Source organism: Pelodiscus sinensis, chromosome 4 (genome assembly GCF_052426305.1).
Source record: "Pelodiscus sinensis isolate ZL-2025 chromosome 4, ASM5242630v1, whole genome shotgun sequence".
Taxonomy (NCBI): domain Eukaryota; kingdom Metazoa; phylum Chordata; order Testudines; family Trionychidae; genus Pelodiscus; species Pelodiscus sinensis.
Genome location: NC_143055.1, coordinates 60,109,660 through 60,129,078, shown reverse-complemented (window position 1 = coordinate 60,129,078; position 19,419 = coordinate 60,109,660). Strand labels below are relative to the sequence as shown.

General features: G+C 42.9%; 1 protein-coding gene across 4 annotated transcripts in view; it reads right to left on the bottom strand.

The window, feature by feature from the left end:
* ACSL1 (acyl-CoA synthetase long chain family member 1) overlaps positions 1 to 19,419 on the bottom strand; it is a 60,145-nt gene that overhangs the window by 26,370 nt on the left and 14,356 nt on the right. For all 4 annotated transcript variants that reach the window (XM_075930289.2, XM_075930288.2, XM_075930290.2 and 1 more), the window contains 8 exons: positions 17,834 to 17,948; positions 17,371 to 17,435; positions 14,787 to 14,888; positions 9,260 to 9,359; positions 8,792 to 8,970; positions 5,141 to 5,173; positions 4,949 to 5,000; positions 3,933 to 4,006 (listed from right to left, as the gene is read on the bottom strand). In XM_075930289.2, the coding sequence (XP_075786404.1) occupies positions 3,933 to 4,006; positions 4,949 to 5,000; positions 5,141 to 5,173; positions 8,792 to 8,970; positions 9,260 to 9,359; positions 14,787 to 14,888; positions 17,371 to 17,435; positions 17,834 to 17,948 (720 nt within the window). The remainder of the gene's footprint in view (positions 1 to 3,932; positions 4,007 to 4,948; positions 5,001 to 5,140; positions 5,174 to 8,791; positions 8,971 to 9,259; positions 9,360 to 14,786; positions 14,889 to 17,370; positions 17,436 to 17,833; positions 17,949 to 19,419) is intronic.

The window sequence follows — 19,419 nt, the reverse complement described above, 5'->3', positions numbered from 1 at the left end:
ATCAGGGTCTGGGGCAGTGCAAGGAATAGGCAGCACAGAGCTGGGGGTATGAGGTGCAAGGGTGGAGCAGAGCCAGAGAGTCACAGGGAAGAGGGAGAGCAGGGAGTCTGGGGTGCAGAGGAGGCACGGAGACAAAGGGGCACGGGGCAGGTACAGTGGGGCGGGCGGTCAACAGCGAGCGGTCTCTCACCAGCGAGGGGGCTGGGGCCGGGGCCAGGGCCGTGGCAGGACTGGAGCCGGTGGGGCAGGGCCTGGCTGCACCATGCGCCACAGCCAGCTCCCAGGGACACACAGCCAGAACCAAGCTGCCATGGCCCTTTAAAATTGGTGGGGCCATGTCCTGCTGGCATCCCTCCATCTGGCTCGCGCTGGAGCCAACGCAGGCACCCATGGCAAGAATCGCCACACTTCCCCCTCCCCGGAGGCACTCTGCTCCTTTGTCAGCTGGCGGATCGGATGGGGCCGCACCATGCATAGTACAGGCTTCAGCCAGCCTGCCCCTGCTCTTGCCAGCTGGTAAAATCTACTTGCCCCAGGTGTGAGTATTTGTCAAGCCCTGACAATTGCTATTTTTATTTCCAAATACCAACCCTGTACTTGAAGCTTCCTAAATCCGTCCTGCAAACCCTCCTCTTGGAGGAGGGGGTGGGGCAATCCCCAGCTTGAGAAACACTGATCTAGAGGAGTTGAATACTCACAGACCTCTGCATACTCAGGGGTTACACATACCACTGGCTGAGCACCAATAAGTAAACCGAAGTAGGGCACAAGCCAGCATAGTTCCGCAGTGTATTGCCTACAACACTGGTCTATTCTTGTCAACTCAAGCCAGCGAGTTTCTACTAGCAGGTAGATACTTCTATCATGGTAAAATTGTCCTACTGTTCTGTTTCTACAGCCCCAAAACCTCCAGTGTTTTTGCATTAGTGTTTGCTCAAAGACAGACATTTTATTGATGAGTTACCTTGCCATTTCAAAATAAAAAAATCTGCAATTTAATGTAGCTAGTTGGAGAGGCAACAGTATTCCAGGATGACTAGTTACTTCCATCAAATGGATGTAAGTGTTTTAGTGAGAGTTATTATATTTATAGTCTTAAACACCAGGAGGAAACCCAACAATTTACAAATTCATTATGAAGAGGACAGTGTTTGATTGTTCTCCATGTCCACTGAATGGAGGCCAAGTAGCAATCAGTTTAATCTGCAGCAATGGAAACTTATAGATGCCAAAACCACCCTCTGTAATCTATTCCAGTACTTCATTATCCTTATAGCTCGGTAGATGATTTAAAGACAATTTCATCCAAGTATGGGGAGGAGGGACTAGATGACCAATCAAGAGACCTACATTTCCTCTAATTCTATAAATCCCGTCAAGAGCCCTTCCCCCTTCTTCTGTATTATGAATAGCCTTAGTAAGTTTGCACTAAGGCACATGGTTTCCAATTGCCAGACGAGGGAAAGAAGCCTTCCTGGACAAGCTTTACAGGCCAGTTACTGCACATCTGTAACTTCACACCCACATCAAGGTAAAATAAAAAAAAAATTATGCATCTCCAAAACCTCAAGGTGAGATTTTGTGAGTGCTTAATGTTGAAACTAATCACAGATTTCAATGGAATCAGAGCAAACTAAGAGCATTTCTGGAATTGTGCTGGCAGAAGAGTCCTCCTCTCCCAAAATAGTCCATACCCCAGTTCATTATTTTGCCAAGTTAATATTTAGAAATACTACAGTTTGTTGGATTGCATCCATATTTTCATGATCTTAAAATTGTTTGGTTTTGTAGTCACCAAAATTGGATTTTAGTCAGTCTGCACCCTAAACTGAAGATTTGCACCCAAAAGCAAGTATGAACAGTTATGCTTCTTGCAGGCTCATGCACTTGCAGCACCAAGCATATGGACCATAGAAATAGGGTGTCCAAACTCATTGGGTCAGCAGTAGTCTCCAAGTTGTAGTTAGGAAAACAAAGAAAGCTCTTTTATGGTCTGCTCTAGAGAACCAGTGGAAAAAAACATGCTACATATATTAAAATTAGTTTTACGGCCTGTTGTATTGCAAGAAAGCAGCGGAAAAAAAGCAATATGGGAAGCCATTGCTTGACCCTTTTTTAGGATTTGTTTTTAAGTAAAGAAAGGGTAAGAGCCTACGTGACATCCCAAATAGCTAAAAAGCTCCCCACATTAGGATAGTGAGAATTTGAACTGAAGTTAACTCATGTAGGTTTAGTGAGAGCTAAACTATACTCAGTCATTTTTGCAAGTGGAGACAAGTCTTCAGATGGGGAAGTTTCAGGGTATACACTTCAATTGTTCAACTTGTACTGCTACTCCAAGACCTCATTTACCATATAGTTAACTCCAAGACATCTAGAGGGGATGGATAGTTCAATGGTTTGAGCATTGGCCCACTAAACCTAGGGTTGGCAGTTCAATCCTTGAGGGGGCCATTTAGGGATCTGGGGCAAATTTGTCAGGGATGGCATGTGGGCAGGGGACTGGACTTGATGACCTTTCAAGGTCCCTTGCAGCTCAGATATACTAGTATCCATGTGTAGCAAAGTCTTAGGTATATCTCCACATATAAGTTACTGATCTGTGTAGAAATTACTGCAGTATATGGGTGGGTAATCTGTTAAAGGGAACTACATAAGAAAGAGGGATTACTGAATTTTTAGATGGAGTCAAGTTTGTAGCCTTACCAATCTCTTGCCTGAAAAAAAAAAAAAACACCACTAAATAGCAGAAGCAAAATGCAGGACAATGTAGTACTTTAAAGACTAACAAGATGGTTTATTAGATGATGAGCTTTCGTGGGCCAGACCCACTTCCTCAGATCAAATAGTGGAAGAAAATAGTCACAACCATATATACCAAAGGATACAATTTTTAAAAAATGAACACATATGAAAAGGACAAATCACATTTCAGAACAGGAGGGGAATGGGGGGGGAGGAGGAAGGAAGGTAAGTGTCTGTGAATTGATGATTAGAGGTGGGGAGAGTGGGATATCTGTGAGCTAATGGTATTAGAGGTGATAATTGGGGAAGCTATCTTGGTAATGGGTAAGATAGTTTGCGTGTTTGTTCATTCCTTCCCGGAGAGTGTCGAATTTTAACATGAATGACAGTTCAGAGGTTTCCCTTTACATCTGCACTTGAAAGGGAATCCTCTGAACTGTCATTCATGTTAAAATTCGACACTCTCCGGGAAGGAATGAACAAACACGCAAACTATCTTACCCATTACCAAGATAGCTTCCCCAATTATCACCTCTAATACCATTAGCTCACAGACATCCCATTCTCCCCACCTCTAATATCAATTCACAGACACTTACCTTCCTTCCTCCCCCCCCCCATCCCCCTCCTGTTCTGAAATGTGATTTGTCCTTTTCATATGTGTTCTTTTTTTTTTAAATTGTATCCTTTGGTATATATGGTTGTGACTACTTTCTTCCACTATTTGATCTGAGGAAGTGGGTCTGGCCCACGAAAGCTCATCATCTAATAAACCATCTTGTTAGTCTTGAAAGTGCTACATTGTCCTGCATTTTGCTTCAGCTACCCCAGACTAACACGGCTACATTTCTATCACTAAATAGCAAGTTATCAAATCAACCACAGACCAATGAATTAGCAAGAGAAACTGATCTGATATTTTACTGTTTCTTTTGGAGATGAGAGCAATGATGAGTAATTTATGGAATTCTGTGTGCAGAATTGCCAGTTTCAGAACAGCTGACTTATACTGGTAAAGCATTGATAAGGTTTGTTAAGTAGTGTCCACCAGACTTTAGGAGCCTAAGAACTTAGCAAAATAGTGACTTGATATTTTTCAATACCATTTTTTCTGAAAATATTTTCCTCCTCATGGGCTAAGCCCTAACAATCTGGAAAGCACTGAGTGACTTAGCCTTGAAGTTTACCTCTGTAGCTTTCACAAAAGCTGAAGCATTGCTCACTATATTTTGATGAGTGATCATAGCTCCTTTAGGGTTTCCTAAAAAGGAAATCAATATTAAAATGCAACATTGAAGGGTTTCTGCTAATTAAATATCAAGTGAGATAGTATTCAGTATTCACTATATAACTTCTCTAGGGAAGTCTAGAAAGGGCTTTAATGGTTAGATAAACACTTGTGTCATAAAACAAAGCCTAATTGTAAGCAAAATTTAATAACAATAGAACTGCTAACAGGTTTGCAGTTAGACTTTGCCAGTTCTGTTCAAGGGATTCTGGAAAATAAAGGAAGATAAAAGGCCTGTAATATCTTTCATGTTTGGTAGAACAGCCTCAGATAAAGGATTTTGGAAAAAGAAAACTTGTCAAATTTAACACTGAAATCTTATGTTCAATACTACAGATTCTCTTAATGTGAATCTCAGGGGTGTCTCTAGACTACAGGGCTTTTTCGAAAAAACTTCCTATGTCTAGACTGCGGCCGTGTTTTCGAAAGTAAATGGAAAGGACATGGCAGTTTCTGATAGCAGTAAACCTCATTTTATGAGGAATAATGCCTTTTTTTCAAAAGTACTCTTTCAAAAAAAAAAGTGCTATGGAATGCAAACTGCTTTTTCGAAAGTTTTTTTTTTTTCCAAAAAAAAAAAAAAAAGCCTCTTTCAAAAGAGGCTTATAGTCTAGACATAGCCCCTGTGTTTGAAAGATGAGGGGTGAGATATTCTACTAAAGGAAACAAAATCTGAAGCTACTAAGAGCTCTTAGTCTTCTGAAAGAGCATTTTGGTCTCCAGGAATTGTTTGTCAAGCACTTCAACTTCCTATTTGCAGACCCAAAAATTTCTATAGCAAGCGTTTGCCATCTACCACTTCCTGCCCTAACAGGAGACACGCTGAAGCAGCAGGGGAAGCATTGAGCATGTAGCCTTCTAAATGATCTTTGTTTAAAAGAGTAAATACAGAACACCCAGTATAATTAAATGTACCTGTAGTTCCACTGGTGAAACAGATAACTGCTAGATCTTCTGGATTTGGAGGCTAAAGAGAAGTTAAGCATAAAGAGATTTTGCAGGGGAAAAACAGCCAGAGATGGTGATACATTGGTGCCTTAACTTGATCTAAAGACAGATATCATAGCTAGTAGATATCCATTCTCCTTTTGGTTTTTTGATACTTACCACAGGCTTGCGTCTGTGCTCTCTTCCCACCTCCTAAAAATTTTAGTAGACAGACATGAATAGGTAACTACAGTTTTCACAATATTTTCAAGCTATCCATTTAGTAACAATATTTTTCATTTATTCACCAAAATTCTGATCATGAAGTAATAAAGTTTAAGTGACATGAGCTTGTGGATCAGATAAGCAAAAAACAGCCTAAAAATGCTTCAAGAACACAGCAATAAGTTTAGTATCTTATTTATTAAGTGCTAAATAACCAGAGATCTATGGAATAAGATTAACTATGGTTTCCATTTTACATGTGGTAGAGGAGATATAAAACTCAGAATTTAGGTGACGTGCCCAACTATTCTAATCTAGTGGGCCATAATATGTTTGTATTCAGCATAGTCAACCTTTAATGCAACAGAAGCCATTTGACATACTGGAGAGAGAGAGTACTGTTTAGCATTATGACAGTTTTTACTTTTAAGTCACCATTACTACTTCTGCACTTTGTTTTCAAAACAGGGACTCGTGTCACATGTTTCCATCTATGGAGAGAGAGAGAGGGCACTTGTTGTGCTGCTGCCAGATACAGAATAGTGCCCATCATCATGCCAAAACCACTTAGGAAGACAAATCCACTATTCTAGCATGATATGGACTTCAAGGGTTTATGAATTAGAAATATGCTCCTCGGACTTTTGAATGGAAATGCTTAGCACAGCCTTTATCCCTGTGTACCAAGTGCTCCCCCACAACTGATTTTGACAGTTTTCCTATACAACAGCTCTGATGTGAATAAAAAGCAGTTACCAGCTGCCATTTCTTCCCTGACAGTGTTGTAACGGAGCAGAAAAGCACCACTTGCTTCTTTACTCAGGCTGTGGGAACTCCAGAAAAAGCAAGATAAGTGCTTCAACTTTTGGGCACTCCAAGCAGAGGCAGCTTCAGAACAATGAGAGTACAGGATGGGTACAACTCCTGCATTCTCAGCGAAAGCCCATGTTATAACAGCTTGGGGACTGTTCCAATTTACACTAGTTGACAGCTGTCCTCAAGAGTCCAGGCCATGTCAGGTTGAAATAGCAAGAGCATACTTCTCCATTTAGCCATGTTCTGTACTCCAGAGTTTGGGAAGAGAGCTTGCAGGTTGTTTCTGCTCCCTTTGCATCCTAATAGGAACATAATCTGTACCTCCTATTTTGACTGTGGCCCTATATCATTTGAGATTTCTGACCCTGAGGCTCAAGAGGCTGACACTAAGCTTGAATACAGGGCTGGGCAATAATTTTTGATGGGGGACCACTCCAAGAATCTGGAGAGTGGTAAAGGGCTGCACTCTTCCATGATATTAATGGAGGTATGGGGTCTAGAATGGGTGCGAGGAGCAGAAGGTAGCTTATGGTAAGGGATTGTGGGGTGGGGGGGTTTCTGGGATTTGGACTGTGACCAGGAGTAGAGGACTGAGGTTCAAAGTCTGGGAGGGAGTTGTGACTGGAGGAGGGATGTAGGGTCTGGAAGGGGTATGGGTTTTAGGGTTACACAGAGAGAGGGGAGTGGCTCCTCAGGAGCTGGTGCATGTGTAGAGCCACATTTTAAGCCAGCTCCCCTTGTGTATTGGGTCCCATTGAGCTGTCTGCCCTCTTCCCACCCCCCAGCATTTGGGCCTCTGGATCAGAAGCAGCAGTGCAGGAGGAGCTGGCTCCCAATGAGTACCAGCTCCACCTGCCCCACATACCTGTACCGCAGCCTCAGATCCAGAGTGATGGACTTTGGCTAAGCAAAGCAGAGAAGTTAGTCAAGACATGGTCTTGAGGTAATATATAGGAAAGGATAGAGGCTGCATAGAAAAGGACAGTGGAGTGGACTAGAAAGAAAAAGCCAAGACATTCAGGACACACAGTGTTGCCTATATTCTCCTGCCCTTTTGCCACAGAAATCTGTCATGGCTTCTGGGCATAAGAGACCCCATTTGGGAATATTTTGAAGAAATTGGTTCCGTATGTAAAAAAGGAAAAACGTGTCAAGTGTAAGCTGTTAAAGATGATGCATGGCTTATCTGCAAGAATGAACCATCCTAAGGAAAACTGCTTGTTGGGAGAAAATAAAGGAAGATGTGAATATGGCTGAGTGGGTCAACTGACTAGTACTTAAGTAATTCACTTTGCAATGCATCATTCTTCAAGACTCTCAATGCTTTTTAGTATAAATGTGACTGAAGTCAATTTTCAAGTTGTGTTGGATGTTGCTAAAAAAGTTTAGCTTAGCTTATCCTTATGGCTTAATTATACATACTCCTTATTTTGGAGGATCATGGCTATACACCATTATGGTGAGATCACAAATCTGTTTCCTCTTTCTTCAGCATAACTTTGTTTTTTTTGAGAACAAGTATAGAATAGGGATCCCTTGGAAAAGCTAAGTGATAGTGAGTTCAATGGGGCTTACTCCAAACTTTAGTGCACTCTAAGCACAGTCAGCCTTACATTTTAAAATCACCAAAAAAAGTTTTTAAATCAAGTTACCAAAAAAGGTAACAAACCAAAGTGACTTAAAATTAATTATTTAAATCAATCCATCCTGGTATAAACCAGCCACCATTTAAGTTTTATTGTAGTTGGTACTTTATGAATTAGGACTAAGATAAAGAGACCACAGAATTGTTTGGATACAGGCAGTCCCCGGGTTAGGTACAAGATAGGGACTGTAGGTTTGTTCTTAAGTTGAATCTGTATGCAAGTCGGAACTGGTATCCAGATTCAGCCGCTGCTGAAACTAATCAGCGGCTGATTCTAGGAAGCCCGGGGCAGAGCAACTCTGCCTTGGGCTTCCTGTAGTCAGCGCTGGTCAGTTTCAGCAACGGCTGACTGGGGACGCCTAGGGCAGAGCAGCTGGGGTGCTTCTGGGTCGCTCCAGTAGCACCCAGAGCGGCGCTGCGGGACCAACCGGCAGCGCCCCAGCTGCTCTACCACAGGCATCTGGAGAAAAGCCTGGTCTGCTGGGGGGGGTGGGGGGGGGGTGGCGTACTAGCTGTGCCCCTCCCCCCCCCCCAGCAGACCAGGGAGACGTGGGCGGCGGACCGAGACGCATCGCGGTCCCACCGCCTGGGTCCTCCGCGGCTTTGCTCCCTGTCTCCCTGGTCTGCTAGATACCAGCAGACCAGGGAGACAGGGAGCAAAGCCGGGGAGCACGCGGGCAGCGGACAGCCCAGATGCGCCGCCGCTGTCCTGCTGCCCATGTCCTCAGAGGCTTTGCTCTGCCTCAGCAGACCAGGGAGATGGGCAGCAAACCCCGTTCGTAACTGCGGATCCGACATCGGGGACTGCCTGTAGTTCTAGATGTAAATATTAATGTTAACACCAAAACCTAAATCTTATCTTTGAACTAATTTCTGTATCTGCCCTGGAAATTTTGTAGACTCATTTAAGCATTGTGAAACACCACTAGTTGTTTATTTGCTAACAAGGATTTACTGTGTAAATAGGCATCACATCTTTAACCTTCACAGTTGGTTACAAAAGATTGTGTGACCGGATATCTGAACAGGAAGAATTGCTCTGCTGAATCCTCAATTTTCCATTCCAAGGCAGTTTACTGTTTACATCCAATATCACTTTTATACCCACAGAAGTACAATGAAGTAGGGAAGTCTTTAGTTCTTACCTCCAGTTCTCTCATGCTGAGTACTTCCACCCCACATTTCTTCCCACATTCTATGAGACCACTGTCAAAGGATTCCATGATAATAATAGTCTTGAGGGATGGATTTTCTCCCCTTTCCACATTATCCAATAGAAGCTTGGCCTTGTCAGATTGGTCACAGAAAACCAGTGCTATATCAGCTGAATTAGGAGAAGAGTGCTATCAGTTCAAGTTTGACTTATCTAGCTATTAGACATGTTTGTATCAGAGGGTTATTTTGACTAAGGCAATGATCATTTTCAGGGCCTGACAAACAATACAATCTACTCACCCAGGGCAAGTAGATTTCAGCCGCACACCCCGTTCATTCGCGGCACACCTTACGGGGCTGGCAAGCGGTTTTCGCCGCTGTTTGTCAAGCCCTGATCATTTTTACTACTCAAGCCTGTCATCTGATGTTTAGCTGCTGAGCAACTGAAAGACTCATACCTTTGTTCAAAATATAACTGATTGCAGCAGCTCCCAGCGTATCATAGAGTGGCACTGCCACCATGGAGTATGTGTAGCATCCCTGTTCAATGATAACCCACTGTGTAGAAAGAAGAGTGTAAGTCAATACAAGTTTACTGATCCAAACAGGAGAGAGTGCTAAGACTCCAGAACTAAGGGATTCTGATGTTAGCACTCAAATACAGAAAACTCTAGTATAAAGCAGACTTGGAGATATTTGCTCAATAAGACTTGCTTGTTCTTTTAACTGTCCTTTGTTTACCCAGGAGAGCACAGATTGGTGGTTTATTTTCAGAGGAACCAACAAATAAGATGGTGCATCAATAGTTCTCAATTGCATGGAAGCAAATACTAGTGCTGGCACAGACCCCTGACACCCAAGAATCAGCCTTATCCTTCTGAAAGAAACAAATTCTTTCTACTTTCTAGCTTCTGCTTACATACCCTACATGCAACCATTCTATTCTAGTCTCCCTCATTCCTTCCTTTTGATTCAGCCTGTCATCCATGAGTGAGAGCTTTATAGGTGGGAACACAGGATTTCTACTCACTCAGCACGTCGAACGGTCATGGCATGGCACCCTTTTGTATGAACCAATCACTCAAGTGCTTATCACTCAGTGCTGGCTGTTGCAGTCTCATAATGGTCAGGCGTATGGGAGCCTTGAAAAAGTTTAGCACACTGAAGCAAGCCAATCTAGTTTTGTCTGAAGTGTACTACTAATCGACTCTGCACCTTTGGAAAACAGGTTGGACTGAGTTATGAGAAGACAGAAGTCATGACCCTAAATATTGAAGCACCAGCATCAGTTAAGATCAATGGCCAGGACCTATTGCAGAGAGCTTTACGTACTTGGGTAGCATTATCAGGCAAGATGGAGACATCAGAAGCAATATCAAGAGCAGACTCAGTAAAGCCAGAAATGTCTTCATGAGTCTGAATGCTGTATGAAAGTCAGCATCCATACTAAACTGAAGTTTTCAGACCTGTGTTTTATCAATACTATTATATGGATCAGAATGCTGGCAGATGACAGTACAACCTCGATAAATTGTGACTTTTCATACTAGAAGTCTTCGGCGGATCCTCATTTTTTGGCCAAGAATAACTGCATGGTGCAAGCAAGATGACATGGCTTCTATCATTATGAAAAGACACTGGAGATGGACTGGGCGCGTGCTCAGGAAAGAGGGAAGCCCCATCAGAAAGATTGCAGTGCACTGGACCCCTGAAGGGAAGCAGAAACGAGGACGACTTAAGGTAACATGGCGCCGACTGCTGAAGTAGAAATGAAGAGCATGAATCACACTTGGGGCACTATTGAGAGGCTGACTAGAGAGACAGAAGTGGAAGTCCTTTGATGCTGCCCTATATGCCAGTGGGCATGAAGGGTGATGGATGCACTACTAATAACCCAAATGATCACAGTTCCCTCTTGTAATGGAGGCTTTCTATTGCTTTGGGGATTGTGATCACACATACCACTTCCATAAAACGGAGTCCAAATGGGGAGAGAATACCTAGTTAGTAGGGAACCATACTGTAGTAAAATCAGACCTAAATATATGCCCACCTGTGCAGAGCTCATCACCAAACAAATGGACCATATTGCAAGTTGAAGTTGGAAGAGAGTACTGCATATTAACTACATATCCCAGCAACCCCAACAGCTATTACCATCTTATGCTCAATAGTTTAAGCAGAAATCATTAAGCATCCTTGTACAAGGTAGATATGCACGTACAAGGCTCTCTAAAAACATGACAGTGAAAGTTGTTCATTAATGAGTACCAGTGATATGCAAAACCCAGGTACCTATGCCAAATTCTAGGATTTGTGATTATAGCACAATATGAAACTCACTGGCTTTTTGTGCCTAGAAACAAAAAGACAATAAGTCTTCTAAATACTCTGAGTTAGTCCTACAATAGGATTTGTAAGAGATTTGAGATCTTTAGTGTCCACAAATCCCAGTTTGTGATGAAAGCAGCAGGCATCTTTAAAGTTTCTGAAACTGGATCCATAATCCTAAAAGTCTAAGCTTTCACTACTGCAATAATTTTGGGAAAAACCTCCGTGTTTGCAGAGGAAGTTGGCCAGTTTCTTGGTTCCACTTATTCAGGCAATGAAGTATGTATAAAACTGGTTAATCTCCTCACATTATTCTATATACTTCCCAGGTTGCTCAACCTCAAGCCTTAAAGCTTTTCCTAGACAAACCTTTAAGTCAAGCAAAGCTTTGTTTCCTATATTAATGGTACTATCTATTTCAATACTGACAATTTCTTTTTTGAAAGGAGTGTGATAAATTGCATCATCTTTCCATGCTCATGTTCCCATTTTCCTGTAGAAAGTTTCAGTATACTGACTTCTGACAGTTGATCCCAAATTGTTCGCAGAATAGAGGCTACCTGCTAGATTAGTCTTGCAACACTATCAAGCCATCTTGATAAGGGCGCCTGAGTGTTGCAACCTTTTATACCGATAGTTTCAAGTTTTCTGAAAGTAGCCTCCACTTTAGTCACTATGTTACAAGGTTACTTTTACAGTGGATTTCAAAGTGTTATTGCATTAAATGCCAGCAGAATTCAAGCACTTGTGTTAGGCTAATAGAGGGGAAAGTTTCTCCCCCACACCCTAGAGTTAGGTCAATCTTAAAATTATAACCTTCAGTCCTGACACTAGTTCTTAGCTGTGCACAATGGAGGATAGCTTGTATGGCAGTAGTGGGCAATAAAATAGTGATAATTCCCCACAGTTAGTCCCTGGTAGGCCAGCACCACTATATGTACCTGCACCTCTGAATGTATGGGCAATTACAGCTCCTGTTGGCTGCAGATCACCATTCCTGGCCAAAGGAGCTACAGGAAGTGGCACAGACCAGGACAACACTTCCCGCAGCTCCCATTGGCCAGGAAGGGTGATCCACAGTAAGGATGTTAAGTAGCACATAATTCACTAATCAAATAGTCGAAAAATTAGATTAGTTGATTGGGCTGTGCTATCGCTTTGAACCACCACCACTGTTTCTCAAAGGGGCAGCACTGCAGGAAGCCTGGGCCCAGCTGGGTTCCATGTGGTGCTGCCACTTTGAAGTACCATTCTTCTTCCCCCACCCCCTTACTGCCTCTATCTTGTTGACTATCCAATAAGCATTTGCTTATTAGATAGTCAATTAGCCCTGAACATCCCTAATCCACAGCCAACAGGAGCGGTAATTGCCTGTTCCTGTGAAGGTGCAGGTAAATACAGCAGCACTGGTCTGTCAGGGGCATATGCTGGGAACCAGATCCACACACTGCTGTTGAATGAATATACAAATAAAATGTTCTGTTTCAAAAGGTTTCAACTCTGTAGGCTTTAAATGTCTTCAAAATATAAATTCTTGATAAACTATCTGAATATAGAGTTACAAAATAGAGATTTCAATAGTTTGCAAGCATAAAAGACATCTATGTTGACAGAGGAGCAGCGGAGATGATGAAATCTGTAATACACACAATTACTGACAATAAACTCAGTTTGATCACTGGGTTCCTCTTTGCCCAGTTATTTTAGGGATTTTATATCAAGCATTCCCATAAACTGGTAACAATGACTTCAAGACATCTGACTCCAAGAAGGCCATGCCAGCTTCCTAAAAATTGGATGAGGGGAAGTTACAGAAAGCTTAAGTGAAACTTTTCCAGCTCACTGATGACCTAATTAAAACACCACCACCACAACTCTTCAGAGACCAAGATACATCGTCCCAAAGCAAACTGCATAGGATTTGTCCAAATATCAGGAGATAATGAAAGGCAAAGATGTGTCATTTGTATGCCACAAGAGACAAGGGCAAGATGGAGCACTAAATAAAGATTACTTCACCTGCCAAAGGCTTCTCCAATACCCCAGTTGCTAAAGGCTGGGGTGTTTTCATCTATATTGAAAAGTGTGGTTACAGCACAAATAGATATACATTCTGACCAATCCCCTTGAGGAGAGGAAGTCAAACTGCAAGGGTATTCTTGTCTTAACCAGTCTTCTCTGATACCAGGAGTGGGCAATAATTTTTAAAAGGGGGCCATTTCAGAAATTTATGAAGTGGCCCCAAGTCACCTCAGGCAGAAGGGGCGGAGCCAGGAGATCTCATACTCCCCTGCCCAGACCTAATTGGCCTGGGACTGGGGAAGTATGTGATGTCTTTGTCCCCAGCCTCTAGAGAGACTTGCCAGTTGTTTTTAGAAGAGATTGTGACTCCCTCTAGATGCCACAGCAGGGGGAAGACTTTGTTCACTCCCCCTGCCCTGCCTGCTCTCTACCTCCTCCCTGCCAGGGTATGAAGTTCTCCATCTACCAGCTGCACATTCTCCTTTGGATGAGGACCTGAGCTTGTTTTCAGCTAATCTGAAGGCAAAGTCCAAGATACTGCATTTGAGAGAACAGATTCTACACAGAAATGGCAGGTATTCATTAAGATTATAATCTGTGATATTGCAGCATGAACTGACACTTGTGTACGTCACAGCATTTAGTGTTTGCCTATGAGAAGACAGCAATTCCCCAGATATGCTAAAATAGGTTTCAAGACATTAGCGAGCACAAATATGGCATACAGTTTTGTATACACCAGTTTCTAAGAGTCTTAGATATTAATTCACGTTCAAATGAAATACCCAGATTTAGAGGGCAACCCAGATTTAGAGGGCAACAAACTAGCAATGAGGAATAGGTCTCCTATCTGAAGTGTTTAATGGAAGAGGGGGCAACATGTTAGGCCCACTGGGATTCTCTACACCTTTTGAAGTTATCCCTTCCTTCTGGAAGGGTCTCTGGAAAGAACCTGTGTCAATGGATGTGTCAGGAGGAGTAACTACTACACAGTAGCTACCAAGCATGGTTTTCCTAAGGATAGCTGCCACATGTATATTTGTAAGCCTATGCCAGTAGTTTTCAATGGATTGTGACCTGGGAATGTCAGGCACTGGGTCTTGCTGCTGCAGGATGATCAGTGGGGATGCTAACAAGACTTCCTGCCTGTCCTGCACTCCAGAAGCAGGCCCAGCTCCTAGGGGAGAAAAGGGACAAGAAGAGGATACAGGGCTCTGTGCACTAGCTCTGCACTCCCACTGGCTGGGACTCTGCTGCTGGCTGCTTTTGGAATGCAGCATGTTCTGCAGTGCCAGGACAGGCAGGAAGCCTGCCTTAGCACCCCAGCTGCACCGCTGAGTGGGAGCCACTCGAGATCAGCCGCTCCTGCTTCAGCCCTGACCCTCACCCAAAGCTCTCATCTTCAGTCCCCACCCTGGAGCTTACACTCTTGTCAAATTATGTTGGGCCACAGGCATCATAGTTTTCTTCAACTGGATCAGGAGAACACATTTGAAAGCCACTGGCTTATAGGATAGTACCCTGCTACCTTCAATATATTTCCTGTACTAAGATTAGTGCACTGTCCAATATTTTCAGACTTTGAATGGATCAGTTTATTTTAAGTCACTAACATGTTCTTCCTTTAGTTACCTCAGGTCTATTTTGTGCAAAGATTCCTATGTACTGGTCCGGGGTTGGCTTGTAGCCTCTGTGGAGTAGTGCTGAACCCACATACTCTGCTCTCTCTGATACCTGAAACAGAAAGCCAACTAAAGTTAACACCAACTCCTCAGAACACATTTCAAATCCATTAGTTTTACACTATGTATCGGGATTTTAAATGCAAGGAAAGATTCCACTGGCTTTTATTTTTGGATGTTTCCATGACTTAGTCATTTCAATACTCATCTTATTTTAGGTCAAATCACTGGAGGAAGTTGACTACTGTAGTTGGACTGTAGAGAACAGCAGAGTGGTTAACAGTCATTCATGTCAAGACACTATTCTGAGGGCTCTCCATTTGATACAACTAGATACATCTGCAGTATACCTAAGGAATGAAATACTGGAATGGATTTCAACTTCTAAATTCTACTTGATTCAGCCATGCAGCGTGCATGTCATCCACCTGGTTCACTATTCAAATTGGCACTGAAGAATACAAAATATCATACTTGAAAACTGTGTGCCCCAATAACTCAAAGCTATTTAAGCCTGTTTTTCTGTTCTAGTGTCATGCCCACAGCCAATTTGGAGTTGCCATCCTTTCATCTAGAACCAGAATACTACACAAGCAAGTATACACTATGTGATTACATACAGCACATGAGACAGAGCCACTAGCCTATAGTGCGAAGATTTTTTTTTTTTTTTTTAAAAACAGGAAAGACTTCAATGGGCTCTTTCTTGAAGGAGAGAGAGTTTTCTCCAACTGAAAATTCTAGCAGCCAGGACTATTTTAGAGAGCAGCAGTACACACTAGGAAAGTCTTATTACAAGTTTGGAGCGTGATAAAATCAACTGGAGAGGCAAGAACCACTCAGTTCTAGCCTCATGGCGCTGCTCCTAGTTTTTAGAACTGTAGTCAGAAACGGACTCCTGTTCAAAAAGATTTACATTACATTAGGGCCAGTTCCCAACTGCTGTAGATGTCAAAAGCTGTTAAGTCATGTGCTTCTTGTGTTCTGCACATTTTCCCAACAATACTACACACTTGTTCTTTCTGGAGTGCCTCAAAAGCTTTGAAGTTTAAATCCAGGGTTTTCCCCATGTGGCATTAATCATGTTTGCAACAGCTAGACCAGTAGTTCTTAATCAGCAGGCAGCTTGCAGCCCAATCAGCACACAATTGCAGACATGCAACAGCCTCAGGGGCCATAATTATATTATATGGGCCACATCCACACAAAGCTGCATGTGGGGCCCACAATGGTAAGCTGGTTGAAAACCACTGAGCTTGACCAACAGGGAAAAAGGCTGTCTAAGCAGCACCTGGAAAATTCTTCCTTTTAAATGAGTCAGTGGTATGGGCTAGATCTCTCAGGAACAGTCTTGAAGTGATTAACTCAAAGATGGGCTCTTACCATTTGTGGAATAGGTTGAGGTACCCCATCAGTATCGAGGACTGTTCAGTCAGGTGTGCAGTCAGAAAAAGCACAGGCTTCTATGAAATGTTTTTCATGCCATTCCCTCTTTTACAGTAGCTCATTTCTCCCTCCACCCTGCCATGTGGCTAAAAGCAGTTTGTCCCTCCCTGCACAGTATCAAAAGACAGCAAGCCCCACTGACAACTCAGCCTCCTCCTGTCCCCAGGACACAGTGTAGTCAGGGAGGAATAAGGCCTAAACACACTGTGCACTAGGGCCCAGTGAATGCAACAGAGGAAGCAGCAAATGGGGCCAGAGTGGTGGCTCAGCAAGGGAGGGTGCCAAGCCTCTCCTAAGCAGCAGTCAGGTGGTGTCCTACACACCCCCAAGCCCCTGCTGAGTGGTTGCTATGGAGCCTGCAGGTTCAAGACGTGAACAAGGTAGAAATTGGTTCCTCCCTCCTTCCCCCCCCCCCCTCCCCCCCGCCTCACCACTCTGGAGCTTAGCTGAGGGGCAGAGAGGCTCCAGTGTGCCAGCACTGTATGGGACCGTGGCATATATAGGGCTTACATCCTCCTCACCAGTGCTGAGTATTACTGTCACAGACTGGCTCTCTGCATAGCACTGGGAGTGTGACATGCTCTGTAAGGGGAAAAACATGGAGGAGCAATGGAGCTGGGGAAGGCAAAGAGGCAAAAGCAGAGAGGACCACATAAAAAGGGCTGACTGGTGTACAGCAGAGATGACATGTAATTGGCTGCTCCCCACACCTCACCAACCATTGCCACTCACAGCATGCAGCCAGTGCTAGCTAGAAGTGGGATGAGTCCTGCTGGATGCGAGCTGGCTTGCAGTGGGGGGCTGTGCTGATGGATCAGCAGGGAAAAGTCCAGCTCTATATGCTGCATTTATTCATCCATTTAAGAAAGTTAGGGCACCTGTGGAAAGGCTTAAATAAGGGACTGTCCCTTTGAAAACAGAAATCTACTCCTTGCAATATTTTTCACAGAGTCAGGGCAATGTGAATGTGCGAGTACTTGAAAAAGCTGAAAAGTCTTAAGATTTTACATCACTGGTATTTTACTATGATCATGCCAAGAGAGAAAGCCAAATTTGTTTTAAGATCAAGAACTAGAGTGGCTACTTACCTCTTTGTAAGAGATCCATTCATATGGCTGATTTGGTTTTCTAACACCCAAACAGGGACCATTATCTTGGGAGAAAAGAGTGTCAGTTATTCCAGTTTGTTCAGGCTATAACTGTTGTCTCCCTTTCAATTATTTGAAACTTTAGCTGTTCAGTTCAGATAATGCCTAACCCTGATGGGAGACAGTCTAATAGAAGCCAAAACCTACATTTGTTCCCATTCGGCTGAATGGAGTGTGCTCTAGGTTGGACTTTTCTTGCACAGCCCTGCTTCACATCAGACCAGTCAGTTTTGTTTTCTGGATGTCTGAAGCATTACCTTTGTCTTCCTAGTATGCTAGAGCATTAGTTGTCTACTAAACAAGATACAAGCTGATCCTGAAGCCTCCTCTGTCTCAGACCCCAGAAATTCTTAATGAAGAGACAGTTTTGTTTTTTTATGAACAGTAAACAAAAGAGACTTACTTGACACCTCCAAGCCTCTTTGGAAGATTTCATAGACTGTTCTCACATTGTCATAGTAATATGTCAACAGCTCATCACTGTGAAGCAGGGATGATCTTCGAGCATGCTCGCCACCCTAAAAAAGTTGTATATATGTTTATAGATTGGGAGAATAATAGGACATATTGGAAGCAGGAATAACATGAAGCGTCTGGTGGCTAGTTTGAGCCCAAAGAGGTTTCAAAAGAGAATAACGAGTTATGAAATCCAGAAAGATCTTCTCACGAGCCCCACCAGTTCTGAGCACAACTCTTGGACACCTTAAACATCCACATTTAAAATTCTTGCCCTAAAGTCCTTCAAAGCTTGGCACTTTTCACCATATACTTCCCCTCCCCCCAAATCTAGAAAAACAGGACTGCCTGCAACTTAGTCAGAAATCCAATAAACAACAACATTACAGCAAACAGGCTAGCCTTGTGTCTTCCCATTAATAGAAGACAACCCCCCCACCCCCAACAGATCCCCTTTTATTATGATCAACCTTGCCTGAAGCTAGTAGTGCAAGTGGCAATCCTTATAATCTTCAGAAGGGTAGCCAAGTTTGTTGAGTTTTTCCAGTTACAGACTATGAATAGTCTAGCAGCACCTTAAAGGCTAACAAAGCACGTAGATGGTATCATGAGCTTTCGTAGGTGGGTTGTACCCATGAACACTCATGATACAATCCTTAGAATGCAACTGGAAAATATGAAGCAGTCCTCCCAATTGTTGCATGCATGGCACGGACCAATATTTGAAGGCTCAGTGGGCCGTATTTCTGGAAGAGTTATGAAATCAGACATCATTAGAGACACTAGAGGTCACTAGTGTGCTCTAGGAGCACTGTTTCTCAACTTTTTTATTTTATGAAGAACCCCCAGTACCTACAGTTTTCAGACTTTTTTCTACCATTGCAACACATTTGTTTAAACAACTTAATCGTAGCCAGGCAGGCAATGAAATATTTGAATGTAAAGAGTACAAAAATAATAAAGCACTGTAAAACTAAACAAAAATTCAGTTCTCCAAATTCCAGTTGTGTTGATATACCCCGCCCCCGGTCTTCTCTTGAGTACCCCTAAGGGTACTCATACCACTAGTTGAGAAACACTGCCCTAGAGAGTTGATCTAGATTTATATAAAGTGCTACAAAAGGCAACTTCATAGCATAATCCACATTGTCATTTGAAAAGATTCCTTTACTGCCCAGTCCTCAAGAGTTTTTGGGCATTCAGATTCTAATGTGGAATTCTGCATGTACTTAAGCAAGGTGCATGGCTATCAAGCTGATCGTTATTATTGTTCAGATAGCCTCCAAATATAGATAAAAGGTCAGTCTAGGTTTGACTAGGCAATATCAAGTGTGCCTGGATCATCTGCAGGCACAATTAAGGGAGTAGTTATCAATGGACAATACTCCTGAGATGAAACTTACAGCTAGGATAGTGCAGTATCTTGCTAGTCATGCACTTTTAGAATTGCATAAAATGCTTTCCATTCAGCTATACATAAAAAGTATGACTAAATGTAGTAAGATTTCTGTATTGCAAATAGGATCAGAGTGT